The sequence below is a fragment of the Centruroides vittatus genome, unplaced genomic scaffold (assembly GCF_030686945.1).
Source record: "Centruroides vittatus isolate TY-2023 unplaced genomic scaffold, ASM3068694v2 contig_3255, whole genome shotgun sequence".
Taxonomy (NCBI): domain Eukaryota; kingdom Metazoa; phylum Arthropoda; class Arachnida; order Scorpiones; family Buthidae; genus Centruroides; species Centruroides vittatus.
This window is the reverse complement of record NW_027122088.1, coordinates 427,872-452,233: the sequence shown is the minus strand read 5'-3', so window position 1 is coordinate 452,233 and position 24,362 is coordinate 427,872. Positions and strand designations below refer to the sequence as shown.

Genomic DNA, 24,362 nt, shown 5'->3' with positions numbered 1-24,362 from the left:
TTAAATTTCATTAACGGAAAATGTTACAGGAAAAAAAACACTGAAATATTTTTAAATTACTCATTTTTTTCCTTCTAAATTAGTCTGTTCTCTCGTTATCAAAATTCAAAAATTTAAACTGGCCAATAAGAAATATATATCGACGAGTGTGACAAACGATGCGTCACACTGCTACACAATCTATTAATTAGTGTTTTTTAAAATGACGTATTTCCACGTCATTAAAATTTATTTAGTTAACCGAACTTCAGATATTTAGCTGTAATTGTAGGTTAGAAAAACACGACGAAGGTTAATAATTGAGAATTGTTTTTATAGGACTTTTTCGCATGTGTCCTTGTCAATCAATACTACATAAAGAAAGAATGCATCTGTTACATTCCTCAATCAATAATTTAGAAGGGGGCAGTAAAAATATATATGACAGATGAATAATTTATACATGAAGGAGCACAACAATATCTAATTTTTTTCTTTTTTTCAGTGAATTCTGTCATAAAAATGGAGCAAATAAGGCAAAATATATTAGAAATAATCCAAGAAACTCGATGGAAATTGTCTTGATTGTCCTCGCTTGTTAATAATCAATAGGAATTAGTTAAATTAATGCTTTTTGTTTGTTAGATATTTTAGTGTATTAATTTTTAAATGTGTACGAAGTACAATAAACTCAGTTTTATGTTTGATAATAAATAAATATTTTGTATAGCAAATAATAAAAACTTTTCAATATTGTCCAGATGTTTTAAATTGAAAAATCTCTCTTCCAGGATGCACTTTATATGGGTCAATGAAACGTTTTCAATGATAAGAATCTGATCATATCTGTGGTGACATCTAGTAAGAAAATATAGAACGATTTTTTTCAAGTTAATAAAGGTAAATATTTCTTATATTTTCAGTTTTAACACTGGTTCCAAACCAATAAACAAGTTACTAATTACGTACACGAATATTTACATGTACAGTACACAATAACAGCTTCATGTACACACAAAATTTCAAAATGAGGATGTGAATCATTCTGTATTCATTATCAAACACTAACCTTTCTAGTTCCTATCAGAATAATTTGCTTGAAATATATCAGATACATAAAGAGATACAAGCTAGGCTATAAATTGATACTTCGATTCTATTGTTAGCTTCAATTAAAAAAAAATTGATAATGTTTGTATAAAAATAGCATGTCGCTTATCATAATTAACTATCCTTGTGTGTTTAATCTACATTATTTTTTGAGTTAATTCGACTCGTAAAACTAGAACACTGCTCCTGCGAGTTTTAAAGGGTGAGGCTGTTGTAAGATTATCAATAAATCATCTATTGATAAGAAAATGCTGAATTAAACAGTGTAAACCATTACATAACAGTTTGTAAGATTGTGAAACGTAGCTTAAATTGGCAATTATCTTGTTTACAAAAAACTCTAAATACAATTAATTTAATAAAATCCCTCATCTCATCATTGTCATCAACATCATCATTACTATTGCTTCATAAGTTTTTTTTTATCCCCCCCATTCCCTGTTACTGGCTGGCTTCCAGTTTTAATAAAGTATTTTTATGGGAAAATATGAAAATGTCCTCCAGTTTGGAATAATTATTCCAGGTTTTAATGAATATGATCTTTTTATAATGAGCTCGGAATTGCATAAATTAATACACTACTTCCTCCCGTAAAATAATTTTAAACGGTTAAAATGGAATAAAAACGTTTATTATGTAATTTAAAATTGCCATTTTATTAGTTATTAATGAATTATCAGGTTTATGAATGCTTTAAAATGAATTGTGCAAGATTCTTAAAGACCACAGTTTATTATTATTGTTGCCATAAATCTAAAGGAGTTAGGTCAAAGAATGGGTGCTTTTTGCTACGATTGAACGTTTGATATTAAATTATATTGAACTTATTAAATTATAAATTAAAATTATATGATTATTAATTTAAAAACATGAGGTTCCTGTGGGGATTTTTATACGCTTCTACTGTAAAAAAATCAGTAGAAACGATGCTTTTGGCTGAAACCACTTAGAGCAGACGGGAAGTTCAATCAAAGTTAGTTTTTCTCATGATGCAGCGGATTTTTGAAAATCACTTCCTGAAATAAATTTGGGTGAAGTTTTTTTTTTTCTTTTCTTGTAACTTTATTGAAGACGTTAAATTTTTTTTCTTTAACTGGAAAGTTTTTTCGGTTCTCCCCCCTCTAGGAAAGCCTCGTACAAACAGTAAGACTGAGCATATTGGGCGATAAATTTTAATGTTTTTGTATCATCTTCCACCAGTTTTATTGTATAGTTATTATATATTCTTTTTTTAAACTGAATATAACGCAGGATGCGGAAGTACAGTACATTCGAGGAAGTTACCCTCTATAGCGAGACTATAGATACGATTTTCCGTTATAGCTTATTGCACCATTTAGAATAAGAGACATAACACGAAATTCCGAATTGGACCGTATTAAATAATCGAAATTTTAAAATATAACCGGCATTTAAAAAAAAAAAAAAATAAGCAGGTTAAAAGTTTGCTTAATTTTGGAGATTTCTTGTAATTTTATTGGATTTTTTAAACTGTTTATAAACATTACGTTTCCTTTATGATTTTAAACGTTTCCTTCCTTCTAGAGACTTCATATTTTAATAAACAAGCTTTATATTGGCTTCTAGAACTAGGACGCCCGTGTCTAGCACTACACACCCCTCGGGCATCTGTCACAATCTTAGCTTTCCTGTCATCTCCCATAGTAATATGGCTTAGAGGAGAAACAGATCAGTCAAATTTCTTAAGTAGTTAACGAAACAAAAGAAAAAAAGGACGTATATATGTTTTTTTTTTTTTCCTTTATCAGCAATCTTCTCACGTGTAATTGAATAAAAATGTAATAAAGTAATACACAGATCTACTATTTATTTGTTTATTATAGGGTATATATTGAGGTCAATATAAAACTTATGACTGAAGGCGAATGTAGCATATTATTAAGTTCTAATTACTCGATACGTTATGCTTTATTTTCTCATCGGGTTATGATAAGCAGGTTAGGATGTTACGGCGGAAAAAAGGCGACGTTAATCCTTTTTAGAATTATAGAACAACGAACTTTATGTTTTCATCTTTCGCCCTCGTCTACTTTAACTCTACTTGATACTTTGTACGACCCAATATAAGCGTATCATCCGATATAAGGCAATTATCCAATTATGCAATTAGTATCTAACCGCCACTAACTAATAGAATTATTCCCTTTTAAATTGATGTATTCGTAATTTGAAGTTTTTTGTCATACGTTAAGTTACTTTATCAACGGCGGTTACACATTAATATTACTCAACGTAAACGAGATTTTGTGTTTAGCTTACAAAATGCGTAGGAGAACCCGTCCTTATGGGGTTTGACACGTTAACCTTTAGAAATCAGTGGAAAAAAACCTACTCACTTTTGGTTTTTTTTCTGTAAAAAAATAGGCCTGTTAATAGAATTTAACGGATTGCAGGTGTTAAATTGGGAAGTGTAAGGCACACGAATGGTGTAAGTCAGTGACTAACAGTTTTCGTTTTGTAATTAGATACAATAATGAAGTTAGTTCCTTTTTTTTTCTTTTTGGTCTAGTAGAGTGAAAGAGAAAGGGAGGTACCATCTAACCTCATTTTTTTCGAGTAGTAAGAGTGTTGGTTATTAAAAGTTTTTTTCTAAAAAGAAATAATTCTCTTATTTGCAACTACAATTGCCCATTGTTGGGAAGATTAAGCAAGAAAACGGAACACGAATAACGCTTTAACCTCCTTTGGAACGACAATTAAAATAGATTATTAATATACTTTTGTACAGCTTTTTCTTTTCTTTTTTTTATACGGATTATGCCTTCTAATTAAGGTATAAATGACGTTTAAAAATAAACTAAGTCCGTCACGGTTACTCAGAAGGAGAATTTACTATGCTTAAAAGGATGATGATGGTGTTTTGTTAGATGGTAAGAGGTCAAGGACCTTAACGAATATCGAATCAAGTTTAACGTAAAACTTCTAATCTTTTTGTCTGTCGGAGTAGTTTCGAGAAAATTTGGCACCAAGGTTATCGAGGTCAAGGATTTCTAGTCTCTAATTTCGGGTAGACAGTTTTTCGTTATTTTTAAACCTTTATAAATATATTAGCGACTGGATTATGTTGTTATTGTACACTTAATGAACGATCGAACGGAAATCTTAAGGGGCCCATCTCATAGATTTCATCAGTAATTCATTATTAAGAGCAACGAGAGCCATTGTTCGGATACAAAGACGTTAAAAATATCTTCAGGTCAACTAATGCCCTTCTTAATGAACTTAAATATAGACAAATAAAAGCCACAATAAAAATTCTCACAACCACAAGTCCTTTATTTTATTTATTTTTTATTTTTTAAATTTAATATTAAAAGAGTGCTTCGTCCTCTAATACATCCTTGACAAGTTTGCTCTGAGTCATAGGAAGTTAACAGGGTAGGCTGCACTTTTAACATAACAAAAGGCTTTCCATAACGTTCGACTTGACTCAGAATTATTGATTTTATATAAAAATTGAACGGCTGATAAATTAATTTTTTAATGTGGTATTGGAAATTTTGGAGAGTTTTTTCTTTCCTCCCGCTTCTCTACAAATTAAATTTGGTTTGTTATTGAAAAATACTGTGTATATTGCTTCCTTTCAATATCCTACGTCCACAGATACGTGTTCCTTCCAACGTGGACACGTCAGTCAGGTATTTTCAATTGGGCTAGACACAATCATTAATAAGTTAAGTGTTGCTTACGATGACAAATCGAGCGTGTGGATTAGTTTAAAGTCAGTATTTGTAACTGTTAGGGTCGATAGTAATAAATCACACAACAGAAAGTCCAGACATTCCATTTTTCTTCTTAACAAAACAAAGTGCTGAGTAAGAGGCTCACAATTCTTACTACAAGAAAGTAACATTTACTTTTATACTCGATATAATCAACATTTATTAACTTTCGACAGTGAGTAGCTTTTCGTGTTAATCCTTATTTTATAACCCCTCATAGATTTGTGATAAGTGATGAAACATCAATGATTATATGTGTTTTTCTTAAAAATAAATCCAACCTTGCTCTGTTCCTTTATAAATCCGTGTTAGAAGCGAAACTTTGTCCCGAGTTTCAATATCAGAAGTCAGAATTATCAAATTTGTGAGTCATTCTTCTGCTTAATTTTAGAATCGTTGAAGGGTTTTAAGTCTATTTTATAAGTACAGTTTGTACAGTGTTTAGTGAGAATACTACTTTATACAGTATTTTTATATTTAAAAAAAAAAAAAAAAAAAAAAAACAGTTTTGCAGCGTTGTTCTCTTGCAAAGGAACTAAATTACTTCTATAAAAAAAACAGTTCTGTAAAAACAAAAAATTAACAGATAAAGTTACTGTTATAAACACTGCAGCAGAAGTAACTTTAGATGTTAATTTTTTTGTTTATTTACTCTATAAACTTTGCAAGTTTAAGGTAGCCTGACTTAATTGATAAAGTAAACTTCCATTAACCGTTTAAAAACGTTTATTTTTACGAAGAGAAATGGAATTGTAGCCTTTTTGTACAGGTACATTGACGTTTGAAGGTAAAAATGTTTGTTTTTTTAACGTTTTACAAGTTGTTTTTATATTGCTTTAGTACATATTTCTATACAAAAAAAAACAATATATCGGTATCAGATTGTTTTTATGGAAGTATATACATGACTCTGGTTTTTTGTTACTGTCTAATATCAAAGAAGAAATAATTTTCTTTACTATTATATTTTAAACTAGAGGCATGTACAGGGAAACTTCCCTTTTCTACAGTTCCCTAAACTTCCTCTATACATACACATAAGGCCCTCAAAATTTAATTTTTTATGTGAAAAAAAAGATAAAAATGATATAAGTTACTTTCTTTTGATAAGTAATAAAAAGAACTTTGTTTATTTTATTGATTTTATTATATTTTTATGGCTTTCCGGGTGGTGGGACCACATTTATTACTGGTCAGGAACTCACATCACTTCTTTAGGCTTATTTTTAATCTTCTTATAATTAATAACACTTTTTTGCTTATAGAAATGATTATTAAATTACTTTTATATATTTTAATGGTGATTATTAATTTATAAATTATTACACAATCATCATTTTAGGCTAACTTCTATGAAAATTTAGTTTAATCCAAAATATTTTTACATTAACTTTTAAAATCCTGCTCTAAGTTAAATAATAAATAATAAAAAATTGTATAAATCTTAAACATTATTATTATTATTTAAAGTAAATTCTAAGAAAGATTTTACATCATTAAGGAAAATTTTCCCAATTTTTATCCAGTAAAATGTATAATAACTCAATTAATCTGCCTGATTTTTAAATGCTAAATAAGGTAAACAAGGTTAAATAAACTTGAGACAAAAGTTATCTTTCTGTTTATGTCAGTTAAAAGTAAAAAATAAAGAAAATAAATGAAATGTTTAAACAAACAGTTTATAAATATTTATAAATTATTCTGTCTACTGATACAAAAATCTCTTTTTTTTCGTTGCAAAGTAAAAGCTCTCAAAATTGGATTAATTCTGACTCTTTTTATTTTATTTTAAATATTCTTTCTTAAAATCTGGACCACGTACAATCGTTTCAGTGAGTCAGCATAAAGAGAATAAAGGAAGAGAAGAAAAAATTACAGTATTTTACTTTATCTCGATATCGTTTTTACTTGCACGATTTCTTGCGTTATTCTCGCATAATGCGATTCATTCAGTAAACGTTATTTGCTCTACTAACCCTCAATTAACCCTCCCTTTAAAAAATATATATATATATATATTGAAAAATGGTCCTGCAGGTATCCCTCTCTATGGGGTATGTATATGTATGTACATACCCCATAGAGAGGGATACCTGCAGGACCATTTTACTAGCAGCTCGAACACGATGAGCTCCAAAATTTAACTTTTTTTTTTTATAATGAAAAAGGAGTGCTTTTGCTTGTTTTGTTGATTTTATTCATAAATTTTTTTTGTGATTTTTGAATGGAAGTAAAGAAGGTCGAAGGGCTATAGAGTTCTTCCTCAAAAATAATTTAATAGAAAAATTAGAATCGAATTTAATTTTTTTTAAATCAGTTTTTAAATGTAATACTGAAACCAAGTTTTTTTTTTAAGTCGACAACCTCAGATTTCTTTGTTTTAATATTTATGTTAATAAAATGTGTATGGTTAATATAATTTATTTGTTTGGCCCTTAATTCTTGGCTAGACCACTAAGTGGGGAGCTAAATTTGTGAATGGCTCTTTCTATCCCACTTCCAAAAGCCTCGATGGCTCTTTCAACCCCACCTCTACCAAGCCTCAAATGGCTATTTCTATCCCACTTCCACAAAGCCTCCGATAGGACTCTTGCCTCATCCCACCTCCATCAAGACCCGAAGATATAAACGTATAGAAAATGGAAATAACAAGTAGAAAATTGCATTATTATAAAGATTTACCAGATGTGTTGGCGTCTTTGCGTATTGTCCTATTAAACAGGATGCATTCACATATTTTCCTTTTGTAATGTTTCTTTAAAACCTCTTCTTTCTTCACTAAATAAAAGATGTCAAACACCTTTCGACGCGAAATTAAGTAATGCTCTAATTAAATATCAGGAAATGCTATAGTAATTACTAATTTATATACTTTCCTAATATTTTAAATCACTCATTAAAATTAACTAGAAATACTTTCCTTTAATTAACGACGAATGTTTTTATTATTTTTATTTTTTCCCCCGTCCAATTAAATTCGGAAAAAAAGGAACGAAACACCGAAAAATAATTTGCACTTACACCGTATAATAATAATTGAATATAAAGTGGACGTTAATATACCATTATTATAAATTCTAGCCCTAAGGGGTTAAAGCACAATTGAACTAGACCCGGTCTCCGAACGTTTTTGAACTTTGTTCTTCTAGTGTACTCCAGTGTGTTGACCCAGAGAACGAAGCACCCCGGATGGTCACGTGACACGGGAAATGACACCAGATACACGCGCTTTTGTCCGGCGGTTTTGAGGAGAATTCCGAGTCCAACAGGTACCCCCCTTTTAAAAATTTTTAAATATCATAAAAATCCGTTAGTAAACTTCGTAACCGTGACTAATGTTTAAACAATGACGTATCCGTGCATCACCCCCTTAGAAAAAGCATTGGAGTGAGACTCTGCTGGGATTTTTTTCTTTCTGGTGTTTCTAAGTATAGAGAGATTATACGTTAGGGTCTATTTTTGAGTTATAATTTGGAATTTTCGAGTATTTCCTTGCGATAATTCGTCGTTAGTAAGAAAAGAAACCAATCAATTTTCGACTTCTCTATTGTTCGAAATAGACAAGAGGTGGAGCACGTGTTTTTTTCTCTACATTGTTATTGTAACAGAGGAGTTTCTCTCCGTCATTTTTTCTTGTTATTTTAATTTATTTTAATGGGGTAGGTTGCGCCGTGGTGCAGGATATTTCCAAGGACGGATGGAGGGGAAAATCCCCCAGTGGCGCGAAACAGCCGTTAGAGGGCCGAACGTCGCCGTTGCTAGGAAACAGTGCCAGCTGGGAAGCCATGACAAGAAAGTTGGACGGTCGAACAACAGAGTGATGCCGACTCTGAAGGAAAAAGTCGTCGGTTTACTGAGACAGTTATCGACTGGGAACGAAACCAAGTGCGATGGGAAGGCACAGTGCATATCTGCACCCGTTCCACCGCCCAAATCCTTCATAGAAAAGTACCTTAATGGGTGAGTCTGCTTATCTTTTGTGTTTATTTTGATTTATTTACTTGTTCAGGAAGTCTAAATATGCTTGTGTGTGTGTATGTGTGTACAGAACACTGATAGCAGGGATTTACCACTAGCTTAACTTTTAACCCCTTTCAATCCACACAGGCAGAACACATACACATATATTATATATATATATAATATTTCTTATAAATAAAACATAAAAACTGTATTTAAAAAAAAATAAAGGTGTGGGTCCCATTCCACCTCTACCTGAGCTTGATACGCTACGGCACCTGCTCCATTGCGCTCTGTTTCTGTCCGTAATTTGCGAAATGCAAATTTGATAATGACGTATTTTAAAATTTTAAAAAGTAATCGAGTTAAATCTAATTTTGTTTTTTCGGTAGTTGACCCGCTTAACTCTTAACTCACTATCTTGGTTACTAATTGCTTGAGGGTTGGGTCGTTTTTACCCCCCTCTAAAAATAGTCACAGAGAAAAAAATGTTATCTAACGGTCTGTGAGTCTGTGGATCTGAAAAGGGTTTAACGGTTTCCATGCCGTGGATTTGAAAAAGGAATGTTGGACGCGCCGTCGATTTACTCCTGGCAGTTACAACTTTTGACCTTAATAGTAGTATACATACATTATGTTTAGTAGCATGTATGAGTGGAACTTAACAGTTTCCTAGTTCATACTAATGAGGTAGAAAGAAAAAAGACATGACTGTGACTTATTGTAAAACTAAAATAGATTGTTTCCTGTTTTATTTTTAAAATATAATCAAAATCTTGCAGTTTTTAAGTCTTCCAGCAATCATTCGTGTTTAAAAATTTTAATCTGCTGGCTTTCTTTAATTTCTTTTCTTTTTCTTTCCTCTTATTAAATTTTAAATGACTCTTTTGCACCTATATGTATAAGATTTTATTCTTTTTACATAAATATTTATATCATTATTATTAAAATATAATGTCTTAATTCTTAATTTAAGAGAGAATATTTTTTTATGCCCACTTAAGAATGTAGAATTTGAAAATACATATACGGTTATTAACACTTGTTATTGATGTTTATGAAAAAATTGCTTATCATGTCCTGCAATATCTTATTGTAATCACTTGTGCAACGTATCATCGTTAGCCGGTCGAACTAGAAAATTGAACCGAAGAACATACAATTGACAAAATGAAAATTTTATATCTTTCTTTCTTTTAATTTTATTCATTTACTTTGGTCGGACGTGCCCATAATTTATAAAATGTATTCTACGTACATTAATTACTCTTTTTTTAACAAGGACATAGTATTCAACAGATGGAAGAAATTCTGGTTCCACACGTCTGAAAGAACAGTGTCCTTGATTTTTCTCTACCTGACCTGAAGCTCCTTGAAGTGAGAAGCTAACGTGTGACCTTGATGTTCAACTACCTCACAATAGCAGTATCAGTAAAATTACTTCAACTTTCTCCATTCAATGGACTGCCTATTACATATGTAACAGTTACTTGCTCACAAAAGAATTTTTCTGACTAATTTAGAAAGAAAAAATATACCTGTGTGTTGTATATTTCCTGGGTTTGGCAGTTCAAATCAGCATTTATCCGTTATTCATTTGTTACTAAAATTCTGTGAATAACAGTAAATACATTGCCAATTTTTACCTCAATTTATTAAACTATTGTTAAATTTTTGTTTGTTTTACAAGATTATTGTATTTTTATGGCCGTAGGAAATGACTTTCCTAGAAAAATAAGGTTTAAAAATAAATTAAACAGTGTAATTTCAGGGGGAAAAAAGTTTACTTTCAAATAGTTAATTGTAAAGTTTTAATTTATTTTGGATGTTGATCTGATAATCCATTAATTACAGCCATAAAGTCATGAAAGAATAAGATAATACTTTAGTTAATAATTGCAGTGTTACTCTCGTGGGATTAAAAATCAAATTAGTTTGGTTACGGTATGGATTCGCAAGAAACAGGAGATGCGTAAATGTCTAAAGTTTGTCATAGTTCAGCAAAGATTACACATTGGCGTACAGTTTGATATATCTAGACAATAACTCCAATTTATGTACTAAAATAAGTAAACTTTCGACAGCATTTGAACTTACGGCATCAAAGTGAAATGAAAGATATCGTATTCGTACTTAATGTCTTACAATTATGAAACACTATAAAATTTTATGAAACGTAAACCAGATGTTGAAAGTTCATTTATTGTTATATACAGATGTAAGTTTGGATTGCTAAGTTAGATAATTATTATTAAAACCTTCCGTTCTCTTAAAAATTGTTCTAATAAGATTATTAAAGTTTCCTGCATTTCATATTTTCTTGGCAATACATACTTGAAATTCAATATACTTTAATTTTAACATAATTAGGTTCTTTGAAAGACACTATGAACAATAAAATTTCAGATTTTGTGTCAACTAGACACATTTATAGGGATAATTTGTATATATACAAGATAATAAATCTATATAAAGTATATTTTTTATTATAGTTTTGCAAATATGATTTTTTTTTATATTAACAGTCACAAAGTTTCCTATAGCAAAGTAAATAGACCATATTATACAAATGTATTCAGAACAAAAAATTTAGAGCATAAATATGATTTAATCTGGATGAAAAATTATTGTAATATATTAAAATTCAGATATAATAATGCATATAAATATAATATTACACATGTTTTTTGTTGTAAAAATTTATTAATTACATAAAACTTTTACAGTGAAGTTCGTAAAACTCAACCCGACATCTTCTGTGCCAAATCGAGTGACGATCTTCCAGTGAAAGAACTTGCCATATTTTCAAATGATATTATTGCTTCCCATACCGGCCCATCTGGTGGGCTCACAAGAGTCAATAACAGGTCTAAACCATTCGAAAGAATTGATCTCGATGTTGATTTTATAGACGAAGACTTTGTCAGCAGTTGCGATAATATTTCAACTTTGCTAAAAGACGAGGAGAGATTCGGTGAAGAACCAAAAAAATTAGCAGAACAAAGAAGAGATTCAGGAACATCAAGTAAGTTGAATAGATTGAATTAATTGATTAATTACAGGATATATTAGTCATTGAAGTTTGAAACAATGAATAGTCAAATCATCTACATATTTGAATATCATTAATATTAATGCATAATTAATATAGTTGTTTGTGAATTTGAAAGGGTAATTAATTCAAAATTGTTGAGGGAAATTTTTTTGGAGATAAAATTTTAAAGATATTCATTATACAATTTGAATTTTGTAGGTGATGACGACGAAATTGCGGGAATTAAAGATTGGAACATGCCCAACGAGAATGCATTTGGCATTTCCACGACATTATATGAATTTAATCCAATTACAAAAGCAAATGCAGGTAAGCGGATAAGAATTTTCATGGTTCTCTTTTGTATTCGGTCATAAATACTTTAATGCTTAGTCATCATAGCTCTACCTGTCGTGACTAACATATTACAAAACAGCATTATCATTACTTTCTACATTGTTTTTCTATTGTTAAAAATCTTATATATTATTATACTTTTAGGTGATCCTATTGCAGATTGTTTTGGCATCTGCATGAGACAAAACAATGCCATAATTGCTTTGGCTGATGGTGTTAACTGGGGAGAAAAATCGAGTTTAGCGGCTCGCTGTGCAGTGCATGGATGTATGGAATATTTAAATAATGCATTCTTTTGTGGAGGAGCCAAAATTTCCAATACATCAGTAAGTTAATATGAAATTTATAATGACTCATAAGTATAAAATAGTTTCCAAATCATAAAATAAAAACTATAGACTGGTTGTCAATGACTTTCAATTTAGCAATAATTAAATAATTAGTGTTTATAAGTGTCTCTTGATAATTTTTAAATTGTTTTTAACCGGCATAAATATAAGATAAACTTAATTTTGAAATTTCAGTTATAAATTGTCTTATAAATTAAGATTTTCCTTAATTAATATTACCATCATCTAATAAGATAGAATAAAAGTTTGAATTAATTCTATTCTTGATTTAAGTTTTTATAAATGATTTTTTTGTTAATTAAATTCTATTTAATTTTCTAATATTTATTTTTCTCTTTAAAAAAGTAAATATTGCTTGCATCTGCGTAAACAATTTATATTAAAAACAAATTAATATCAAATTTAATTCCAATATATTAAGTTTATTTTTTAATAATAATAATAACATAAATATTTTAAACTGAATTTATAATCTTAAACTGATATTTAAATTAAAATTAATATCAAATAACATAATTTAAACAGTTTCAAAAAGTTTAATTGATATCCAAAATTGATGATTGCCAGACATTTTGTTTTAAGTACATTATAACCATTAAATACATAAATGTAACATTTCCTTTCTACAATTTCTACAAGTACAATGGATGGAATGGTAAAACAAAAGATTGAAATGAATTATAACTCATAAATTGTTATGGTTGTCCCATTTCTTAAAATACAATTGTATATTGTGTGAATTTGTTATTTTTAGCCAATAATTATCAGTTTATTATCTTGTGCATTTTGCAAATAAATAATAAATCAAACAAATTTCTACATATACATGTAATCTGCATATAAACATTTTAAAAGATCCATATCAGTTTACAAAGAAAGTAATTTCAGTTTTAATTTTGCATTCAATTTATCATGAATTATATTTTATCAACAATCAAATAATAAATTTTAGTACTTGTTTTGTAAATTAATCTTCTTAATGAGTTAATACTTACAAAGAATCATTCATTTACTATTATAATTATTTTTTTATTAAAAATAATAATAATAAGTCAAACATTCCTTAAAATATAAATTTAATTTAAAGAATTTTTATCATATAAATCATTAAATATCTTCCTTTTTTATTTATTTATCATATTTTAGAGTAAATTAAACAAAGAAAAAATTCATTCATAAAGATTAACAATGAAATTAAAGCAATTTCTGTTGATTTTTCCCTTGCAAATACATTTTTATTATATAAATTTAAAAGTTGCACTTACAAATACAGAAAACAGATGGCTGAATGGCCAATACGTTTAAGGTGTATTTGGCCAACAATACCAGAAAGTTTGTATGGGTATCTGTCTCAGATATGTTGTACCTCATCTCTCATTACCCAATCCCCATAATGGTCAAAATCATGATGAATATGACATAAAAGCCCTCTTGGTGCTCGCAGAGTAGAAAGAATCAAAAATTTATTATTTAAAAAATACAGAAAACGTATTTATACATAGAAAATAATTTTCCTACAGTAAATATATTTTAATATGTTAAAAACAATTAAGTAGAAAAATGAGTTAATATGTTTGATAAGAAACAATAAGTAAATTGAGCACTAAAAATTAAAATATTTACCGTATTTACTAGCATATAAGAAGAGGTTTTTATTCATTTTTCCACTGCTTAAAAAAACTAAGTCTTCCTATACATGCAAGTGAAGAATTCTTTGCGTTTTTGCAATAATTTTTGTGAATCGTGTACTCGCATTTTTTACCAGACGCTCCATTCTCTGGTGTTTAAAAACAAAAATATTTTATCTGGATCATTTGAATTGTTCTTGCATATTGTCAGGAGTAAAGATGAATAGCAGTAGGAAAAGCAAAGCTTTTGAATTGAATTCGGGAGCCCAATATAAGTTTTAATTCATTCCCACGTGAAAACAGATGATTATTTGGAAATCAGACTTCAGAGAAACTCATAAGTGTAATTGACGAAGAGTGAATTTGACTGTTAAGAATTGGCAAAAAAGATTCTGATCATCCAGCTTTACATGAACAAATTATGTTTTCGATTTTACAAGATTTTTCCTTGAAAGTTTAAAATGCCAGTAATTTTTGTGGGACAATGTGTGCATTTATGTGCATTTGATATTTTACTTGTGATTAAACGAAATAAAATTAGAATTGTATTAATAAATCTAATTTGCTTCATTTTGATCTTTAAAGTCACATCTCGTCCTATATGCGAGTAAAATATGGTAATTTTCTCTGTTTAAAATTTAGATATAGAATCCATTAAATAGTAAAATACTTAAGATATTTAATATTGAATTGTAAAGTAATTGGATTTTTAATTAATTAAAATCGAATTAATTTAGATCTACAGATCTAAATTAATTAATATCAAAAGTAATTATGAAGATATCATGAACAAAAAAGGTAATTTTGATGATCTTTCTTACATTTTTATATTTAATTCTGATCATTTCAAACACCTAAATACATATAGAGATAACAGAAAACAATTACTGTAGGTTATATTAAAATAAATTAAATTTTTATAAGAAAATTTAATGAAATAACATAAGTTAATTTGATTAATATTATCTATTGGAGTAAGACTATACTTTGAACCAAAAACAAAATTTCTGGAGTAATTAAAGCATTAAAATTAATTAATAATCATAGTAATTTACAGAAATCAATTAATTATTAACTATTTTCATAATTATCTACAGCATGGTTCCTTGTACTGTAGTTCATAAATACTTGGGACTTGTGAATGTTCTTTAGGGACCCACTTATTCTGTTTATAAATTTATTTTATTTTAAATTAATAAATAATTATAATAATTACGTGAAGTAACAAAACTACTTCCATAAATTAATTCTATTTACTTATTCTTGCTTAATGTTTGAAATAAAATTATTCATATCAGACAAAGCAACTGCATCCTTTACCTTAAAATATTTTAATTAGTTTTGTTGTTAACATTTAATAATTTATTTATTTTAATTATAATTTGTATTTAATAGAAATATTTTAAAAATTGTTCAAATTATTATTATTATTATTATTATTATTATTAATGCATTCAAAAATTTTATACGGATGAATATATCTTATTTATGAATCATAATAAATGTAGAGGTCTGAAAAATTTTATTCTTTTCTTAACAAGGGTCCTTAAATTATTCAAATTTAAGAAACAATGGTGTAATGTTAATGTAAACAGCCATTATTCTTATCTTACATATTATTTATCCTTCAATTAATGACTCCACTATTCAGATTGTGAAATTAGATATATAAAACTATCAGAAAAGATCTCGGATTTGCCAACTTTTTTTGTTTATGCTCATTTACTGTTTGGATAAAATGTAAAAAGAACCATAGCTCAAATCTCTAGCATTAAAAATTCACTTAATGTTGCATCTTTAAAAGGCACACGGCTAGAGCATTGTTGTATGAACGGCCTTCACACAGTTAAGTTTATTGACTCGCAGAAGTTAGATTTGAATGAATATGTAAATGAAGAAGGAAATAAGAACAGATAAAACATATTTTTCTTATATTATCTGTCTTTTACCTAGATCTAAATATAGTTGCATTATATATGATCCAGTTGTATGATTATGTCATATAATAAGTCTCTTTTAGAAATTTTAGGGATGCAGATTTTTGAAATGCAAAGAATTTGACCCATAATTTGAATTTTTGATCATGTGGCCTTATTCAACAGAGAGGCAGTTATGTATTTTTTTTTTCTTTCGTTGTTTGAAGAGATAATGATTAACATATTACTCAAGCATTTTTGTTATTCTTTGATAAATTTTCATTACTGTTTTATACTTACAAGTTAGTTTCAGTTATCCAGCAATCAGTTGTATATTAACGATAGAGGAAGGCTCATATCGGATGTTAACAAATACATATCAAGTAGTAGATTGTTAAAACAAGCTCATATTTCAAAATATGAGCTTGTTTCTGACATTTATCTGATAGTCAATTACAATAAACATGGGCTTAGTCAAGAGAGAACAGAGGGAGGCATATGTTTCTTAACTAAGAATACCTCTCTGTTATTATTATTTGTGTGTATAAAACTTTGGTTAGCATCAAATTACTTTTGCAGGTAACACATTCCTGATGTCCCTCTTAAAATGATACCTGGAAATAAATTAATATGATTATATGTATGTTATTTTTAAAAATTATAATGTATATTCAGGCATTTCATTATAAAATAAAAATAAAATTTACATTATAATTTGCTAACATGTAAAGTTTACTGTGTCTTATAATTTCTAAACTTTCCAAATAACTAACAGAATTATATGGTATGGAAATCTTTCTCATGTTTAATTAGTTTTAAATATTTTTTATCTTAAAGGATGTCATATTATGGCATTTAAATTGCCCATTATAAATTCAAATTATAGTTAATGTTTAGGATAAGCTGATGTTTTAATTAGATTTAGATATCCTAGAACATTTATGATAGAGTAAGTAAATGAACATTGTGTGTATTGCTCTGAGTATAATAAATATTTGATCATTTTAGTACAATTTAGGTTATTAGTCACTTGTGTTTAACTTTGAAATGATATAAATAATTTAGTATGAATAATGAGAGCTTTTACAGATATTAATATCTTAAAGGGCATTAAATGAAATGAAATTAGTTACAAATTATGAGAAATGGTTCATACTACTTATAATTAGTATTAGTCAAGGAAAACATTACAAAAGCACACAATATACTGTGTTTATTCTAACAAATACAGATTTTTCAGCTTGTGACTCTACTATTTAATAGAGGGCAACTATTAATCTGATAATTTTTTCACTTTATTATTATTTGAATGAAGACAACAAACTTGTGCTTTATTTTGACATATGGTAAGAGAGATAATGCTGAGCAGACTGTGCTGTTTTTCAGTTTACAATATAATAAGCCTTATCTTTCTCCTGTAGACAGCGTGCTTACTATCAGAGAGTGTTGTCTGTAACCTTATTTGTCGTGCAGCTGTGTTATTTGTTAGAATAATAAATAATAATAAATTTTTAAGACAGTAGATAGTCATGTATTCGGGACTACTTTTACGAATATTTTTATTTAGATAACTTCAAAAAATATAGATAAAATAGAATAGAAAATAATTAAATTTGCCAGTTTAAATGAAAGTTAAAATTTCCAGTAGAAAAATGATATCTTTGTTATTGCTCTAGAGTATTAAGTCACAATAACAACATTCCAAAGTCTGTTAATATATAAAATCCTTGGATTACAATAATGTAATATGATTACTGAATGGGCTCAGAATAAAAACCTAATATAATATAATACTACATTTAGAAAATGTTTCTTCACTACTAAACATTGTTGCAATACATTTAAGATTTATTTATTATCTTTACATAAATGATTTAAAATATAATAAATGTTTTTTTAATTCTAGGACATATTTGTGTGCTTACTGAGATCCTTTCATGCTGCCCATAATTTGATTTTAAAAGAAAAAGCTATGCATACCACACTCTGCGCTGCCGTAGTCTGTCCAATAAAAAACAGTGAAAAATTTGCCGTCTGTACTTGCAACGTAGGAGACAGCTTTGCTTATGTTTACAGTAAACGATATGGTGTTCGAGAAATCACTCAAGGTAAACTTAATACAAATATTTAGAGGCTTTTCTATATAAGGGGTGTTCCAATCTAATGTCTCTAGTTTTGTGGATTAATTTCGGGAAATGTGAACACAGTATTGTGGACAATGTTAATAGAAAGTGCATTTAGTTACTACATTAAATCTGTACATTTCCATGTTGCTCTTGATGTGATGTGACTCCTAACATGCTACTTTATTAGGATGCATGCTGAATCATAATGTAGCAACATGTTAGGAGTCACAACCATTCAACCTAGTGGCATTTGTGAATCTTGTAAATGAGACACTTATGTTTGGCAGTTTTGTAACATACACAAGATGCTTGACATGCCCATAAAGAAACAAGTTCAGTGATGATGTGAGGTGATCAGGACCTGTGATGTAGAGTGGCAGCAGTGGAAGTCTAGATCACACTATGCAGCAGCAGCCTTTTGGACATATGCACACAAAACTTGTATTGGAGAATGTTGGTCAATATTTCATTTTATTCACATATCTGAACAAATGGATTTTATAGACTAGTTTAGAACTGGGGACATTTGAGGGAACACCCTATATTTTCATCTAGAATTACATATATTGAATTTAAAATATTTTGTCATTTGTAGGCTCTCACGATATTTATTCCAACCGTGATATGAGGGATGCTCTCGGTGCTCTAGGTCCTGTAGACGGGCAAAATCCAGAACTCAATAATCTAACACTTTCCATGACTCTTGTGGATCCAGGAGATGTAGTATTTTTAACCAGTGATGGCATTTCTGATAATTTTGATCCAGTAGTAGGAAAGTTTGCCCTTATCAAAAATTCCAAAATTTTAACCAGATCTGCAAGTCAGAGAAAAGAGGAACCATTAAAGACAAAACCTTTGAGAAGAGTAAACAGCCAACTAACTAAAAGTCCCACAATCAGCGAGAAACCATATCTTCCAAAAGTCGAAGCTCACCAACGATACGAGTTGACCCTTCTCAGAATGGAAGACCTGCTTAAGCAAAAAGATGATGACAAAGAAGTGAGTGCTAAATATATCTGCGAAGAATTGATTGAATTTGTTAAAAAACTTACTAGAGCCAAGAGAAAAATTTTAGAAGATCCGGAGTTATATTTAAATAGTGCTCTGCCTGATACCCAAGAAGAGCAAAGATTGAGAAGGAAACAAGCCGGTTCGAAATTAATGTGCGTTCCCGGTAAACTGGATCATGCGTCCATTGTTGGGTACAAAGTGGATAACTACGAATTGGATTCATCAGACAATGACAAAATAAGCCTGCCAGATCTCTCCAGAAAGAACGAAGATTTAGAAAATGTCTTCTCAGAAGAAAAGAATCTTAAAAAGTCAGATAGCATAAATTTTCAGCATTTTGAATCGAGTATTTAGATTTTTAAATCCATCCAAACAGTAAAAAGTTTATAGTTTTAGCAAGTTAATAGAATTTTCTATCAAAATTATCTTCTAATCTTTAAACAAAATTGTATGGTTTTTTTTCAAAATTATAAAAATATTCTCTAAATCGACAGTTATTACTATATAACTTTCAATTAAGAAGACGTCATACTTCCGAGAATTGCAGTTGTTTAACACAATTGATTTCTATACTGCCTTATTTATAGTGCTTTTAACATAATTCGAAAGCATGAATGACGAACAAGTATCCATCTTGCAGATGAGACAGTAGACAGTGTATATACCTTGTATATGCAATAGTATTTTTGCTCGAAAGACAAGTTATATTGTTAGAAAGTTTAATAAGGTTAGAGATTGAACAAGAGAAAGTCTAAAGTAAATGTTGAATTATGGTGCATTTTATTCAAAATATATGCATTTATATAAACATATATATAATATACAATATATATTATATATTTTTAAAAACCTTGTGCTCATTTACGTTGCTCAGAAAGCTTTCGTCTTTTCCTTAATTTTTGTGTGCAATTTTTTTTCCTATATTGCGCAGGAAATATTTAACAGAAATCGCATTATTCTTTTCTTTTTTTTTAAGTGCATTAAATGAGTGTTTAATCAAATTTCATGCAAAACATTCCTATTTTATGGTGCAAAGATAAGTAAATTGTAATTTTAATTTTGTAAACAGTTCGGTTTTTCTTCCGAAGCTCAATTTTTAAATTCATCTCTAACAAATTTCTGTAATGAACATATGACGACCCGATTAAATTTTAGAAATTTTAGATAAATGTGGCATACAAAGCATTCCATCCCGTGTCATACCAAAGATGGTACGAACCTAGTCATTTTTTGTAGATCAGGCAATTTATATTTATGTTGCATTTAGTAAAAATGATAACCGATAGTCCCGTTCAATTATCCAAGCAATCTGTGACTTAAAAGTCACAGAGGAGAGAGTAATTTGTCTTTATACTGTACCATCTAAATCTTCATTTCTTGTACCGTTTTAAATAAAAACACTTCATAAAGTATTGTGAATCTCACTTTTTTTATATAAAAGGCAATTGAAATATATATATATAGATATATATAATATATATATCATGATGAATTATTTATTCCACAAGCAAAAATTAACATACACAATCTATAGTAGATACCGCACCAAAATTAACCACACCTTTGGTCTGACAGCATAAAACATGACTAGCCACAATGGCTGCGAACAATGTGACAATACACTTTACAAAAATTGGCAGTCCAACCGGAAAAAAATTTACAGTTTACCACAAGCAATCGATAACAACACAATGATATATAAAAATGGAAAATGTTACAATCAACACAATATGAGAACACTGATATAAAATATTTTGGTTTCTTTTTTTTTTGTTTTGATCTTAGGTTTGTTGTTTTTTTTTTAGTGTTAATATTTTTATTGTCGTCATTTTTATGTATACAGCTGAACCATATCTAAATTTAAAATGGATTAAAAGTGATCTAGAATGCTATTTCTGGAGAAAAAAGTTTCCGTAAACTAAAGGCACAGAGGTTGAGCTGTACATTTTGCAAACAATAAAACCTGAAACCTTTCAATAAAATAGTACTCGGGCTAAGAACGAAATGAACCGAGTTATTCTCATTATGATCCGAGTCGAAGCGGCATCACACCGCATGATATGGTCCATGACGGTTGTTATATATACATTCGATTAATTGTCAGACATACACTGGTAAAAGGGAAGGTGTGATTTGTGCAGGAATCGTGGGTGATTGCAAAGAAATTAACTCAAAAAGTTTCACAGGATTTTGTGCAACTTCATTTATGTTTAGACATTCATTTCTTTCATACTTTTGAAATCTTACCATCTGTTATGTGATATGGTGGGATTAATGATGATTGGACCTGTCTCACTACAGGCGTACCAGGTCTGTTGCCAGTTATTAATGTTAACTGATCTCCAGTAGGAATGTTTGTTCCCACATTATGATTCATCTTGAACTGACTAGGCGAAGCACCAATCGATGATTGCTGGAATGCTGCCAGAGGCAGAATTGTGGGTGTGGCAGTACTCAAATTGGTAGATCCAGTATTGTTACTAGGACCTGTGCTACTATGCTGGCTGCCATTATGAGTACTGACCGACTGGCTCAGGCTAAGGGTTCTCATGTGCATTGCCTGCCATGAACACAGTCGGGCATGCAACTCTTTGAAACTTGGCCTGCGAGAAGGTATCTCATGCCAGCATTCCACCATCATTGCATAAATATGTGCTGGACAGTCATCGGGACAAGGCAGTAGTTGACGTGAACGTATCATGTCAATTACTTCCTGATTATTGTAGCCATAATATGGCTGTAGTCCATAACTAAATATTTCCCAAAGAACGACTCCAAATGACCACACATCACTTTCGGTTGTAAATTTCCCGTACAAGATTGATTCTGGCGGCATCCAGCGAACAGGAAGAAGTGACTTAGACTGAACTCTGTAGTAGTCAGAAGAATAGATATCACGGGAAAGTCCAAAATCTGATATTTTGACCGTTAAGATATCTCCTACTAAACAATTTCGTGCTGCAAGATCTCTGTGTACATAATGATGACTTGCTAAATACTCCATACCGGCAGCAATCTGTTTAGCAATATGCAGAAAATCTGGCAAATCCAAGATCTGCGGTGTTCCGTCTTCACTACTGGCGGAAACATCGGATCGTGGAGAATGCATTATTAAATATTCGTGAAGATCTCCTTGAGACATGTATTCAAATAACATGCACATGGGTTCTTCTTTAGTACACACACCTAATAGACAAACAATATTTGGATGCTGTAAATCAGACATTAATTCTGCTTCACGTTGAAAATCTTGTTGCGTCTTCAAGGTAGCATTTTCCTTGAGTGTCTTAATGGCTACAGGTGTGATGCTACCATTACCATGAGCACCCAGTAACTCACCACAGTAGACTTTACCAAAAGCACCCTCACCTAATTCTTGTAAAAATCTTACAGATGTTAAGGGAATTTCTGGCACTCTTAATTGTGTGCGTGGTATTAAAGCTTTCATTTCCATCTGTTGGTGTTGTCCCTGTTGGCTCAGCGGTCTAGATGGTAATTTGGCACTTTTAGCTGGAGGGGGTGATGGCTTGTTTCTCTGACGAACGCACCACAATCCCAGGACCAATCCAATAAACGCCACCGATGCGATACTTGGAAGCAGGATGTACAGCCATAAATAATCAACTGAAAAAATAATAATTATTATTGCAGACAATAATTATATGAAAGATATCTTATTACTGAATACTCATACATTCCTATAAAAACACATTCTAAAAAGTAAAAAACAATCGACGTTGCATACATTTTCAGATTAATTACCTCTCTCTTCAGACTGATACGGGGTAGTCAAAAAGTCAGTTGACCAAAATTATTTGTGATTCAGTCACTTCCAATTAAGCAGCTGAATCATGAATAATAACATGCAGGTGTTTCCAAACCAGTTTTAGCTGTTCTTTAAAATGTATCTTCATCAACTAACTACTGTACATTAAAATCTTAAAATTTAGTATTTATTGTATGCTTACTAAATAAATTTCATTTAGTATGGCTTGTATACAATATATACTAAATTTCCTAAAAAAATTAAAATGTTTAAATGGTTTGGCATTTTAAATTATAAAATTTCTCACGATGCTGTTTCAAACTGAAAAATATTGACAAAAATCCTTTTGAAGATTTCGAAGTAAGCTTTAATAAAGCTGTCAAAATTAAACAATGTTCAAAATAATTAGATATATTGAAATTGGGTTTTTAGAAAATTCAATATCGTCAATCTAACTTTAATGTTTTTAAAAGCTACACATTTTATTGTTTACAGTAAATAAATTAAACACCTGAATGACCTTATTTTTCCATATTTGGTGCATCTTTGTTTTAGCAACTGCAGGATGTCAAATATTTATATTAATTTATCACAAAGTTTATTTACAATCAGTCTACAGAAAATCATTTGTTAAAGTTTATTATTTTTATTTTATGTAAAATTAATTGAACAAATTCAAATAATATTAAACTCATAATGCAATATCTTTTAATCGTTTGGAGCAAAATACATGTAACATTAGATTATTTTGGAGTTTATGTGTCCTTCAGTTTTTCAACTGGAAACAACAAAAAGCTATGCTATCAAATGCTAAAGAATTATATGTGCCTCAAAAAGATGCACATTGAAATTTCCAGGAGATAATCAATTTTCCTTCACGCATTCTCCAGCATTTACAGCATAGCTTTGTCTATTGCGGCCAAAATTCCGAGCTTCAGTTCATCGAGGAAGTACGGGAGTCTTTTAAACTGTGCTTTACCTTTCCCCACAGGAAGAAAGCAAGTGATGTAATATCAGGTGAGTGTGGAGACCACAAAATTGATCCATCATGCCTAACCCACTGTCCAGGAAAATACAACACTGCTTTAACCAACATCAGCATTATCCAAAGGTGGATCTTTTCTCTGTTTTCGTGATAACGGACTTTGTTTTGAAAAACAAATTATGCATATTACTTAAACCATCGCCATGTTGAAGTATAATGTCATATCTGAAGGACATCAATTCAACAAGTATAGTGTTGCTAAATAAAACATTCTGAGTTACACTTTTATATCTTCTATGCAGTTTCTAGTTCGAAAATTACAGGGCACGGAACCCTCACAATAATTTAGAATCTCCCAATATTAATTTTCAAAGAACATATTTGATAGTTTTTATAT

General features: G+C 29.8%; 2 protein-coding genes across 4 annotated transcripts in view; one reads left to right on the top strand and one right to left on the bottom strand.

Moving 5' to 3' along the window:
• The first annotated feature begins 8,472 nt into the window (after positions 1 to 8,472).
• LOC136973659 (PP2C-like domain-containing protein CG9801) lies at positions 8,473 to 20,626 on the top strand. Its single transcript, XM_067268402.1, has 6 exons — positions 8,473 to 8,792; positions 11,519 to 11,817; positions 12,046 to 12,156; positions 12,328 to 12,509; positions 17,984 to 18,185; positions 18,799 to 20,626. Exons 1-6 carry the CDS (start codon positions 8,530 to 8,532, stop codon positions 19,566 to 19,568), a joined length of 1,827 nt encoding a protein of 608 aa, XP_067124503.1. The 5' UTR covers positions 8,473 to 8,529; the 3' UTR covers positions 19,569 to 20,626.
• Positions 20,627 to 20,669: 43 nt separating this feature from the next.
• LOC136973658 (inactive tyrosine-protein kinase transmembrane receptor ROR1-like) overlaps positions 20,670 to 24,362 on the bottom strand; it is a 48,250-nt gene continuing 44,557 nt past the window's right edge. For all 3 annotated transcript variants that reach the window (XM_067268399.1, XM_067268401.1, XM_067268400.1), the window contains one exon: positions 20,670 to 22,838. In XM_067268399.1, the coding sequence (XP_067124500.1) occupies positions 21,442 to 22,838 (1,397 nt within the window). In that variant the 3' untranslated portion in view covers positions 20,670 to 21,441. The remainder of the gene's footprint in view (positions 22,839 to 24,362) is intronic.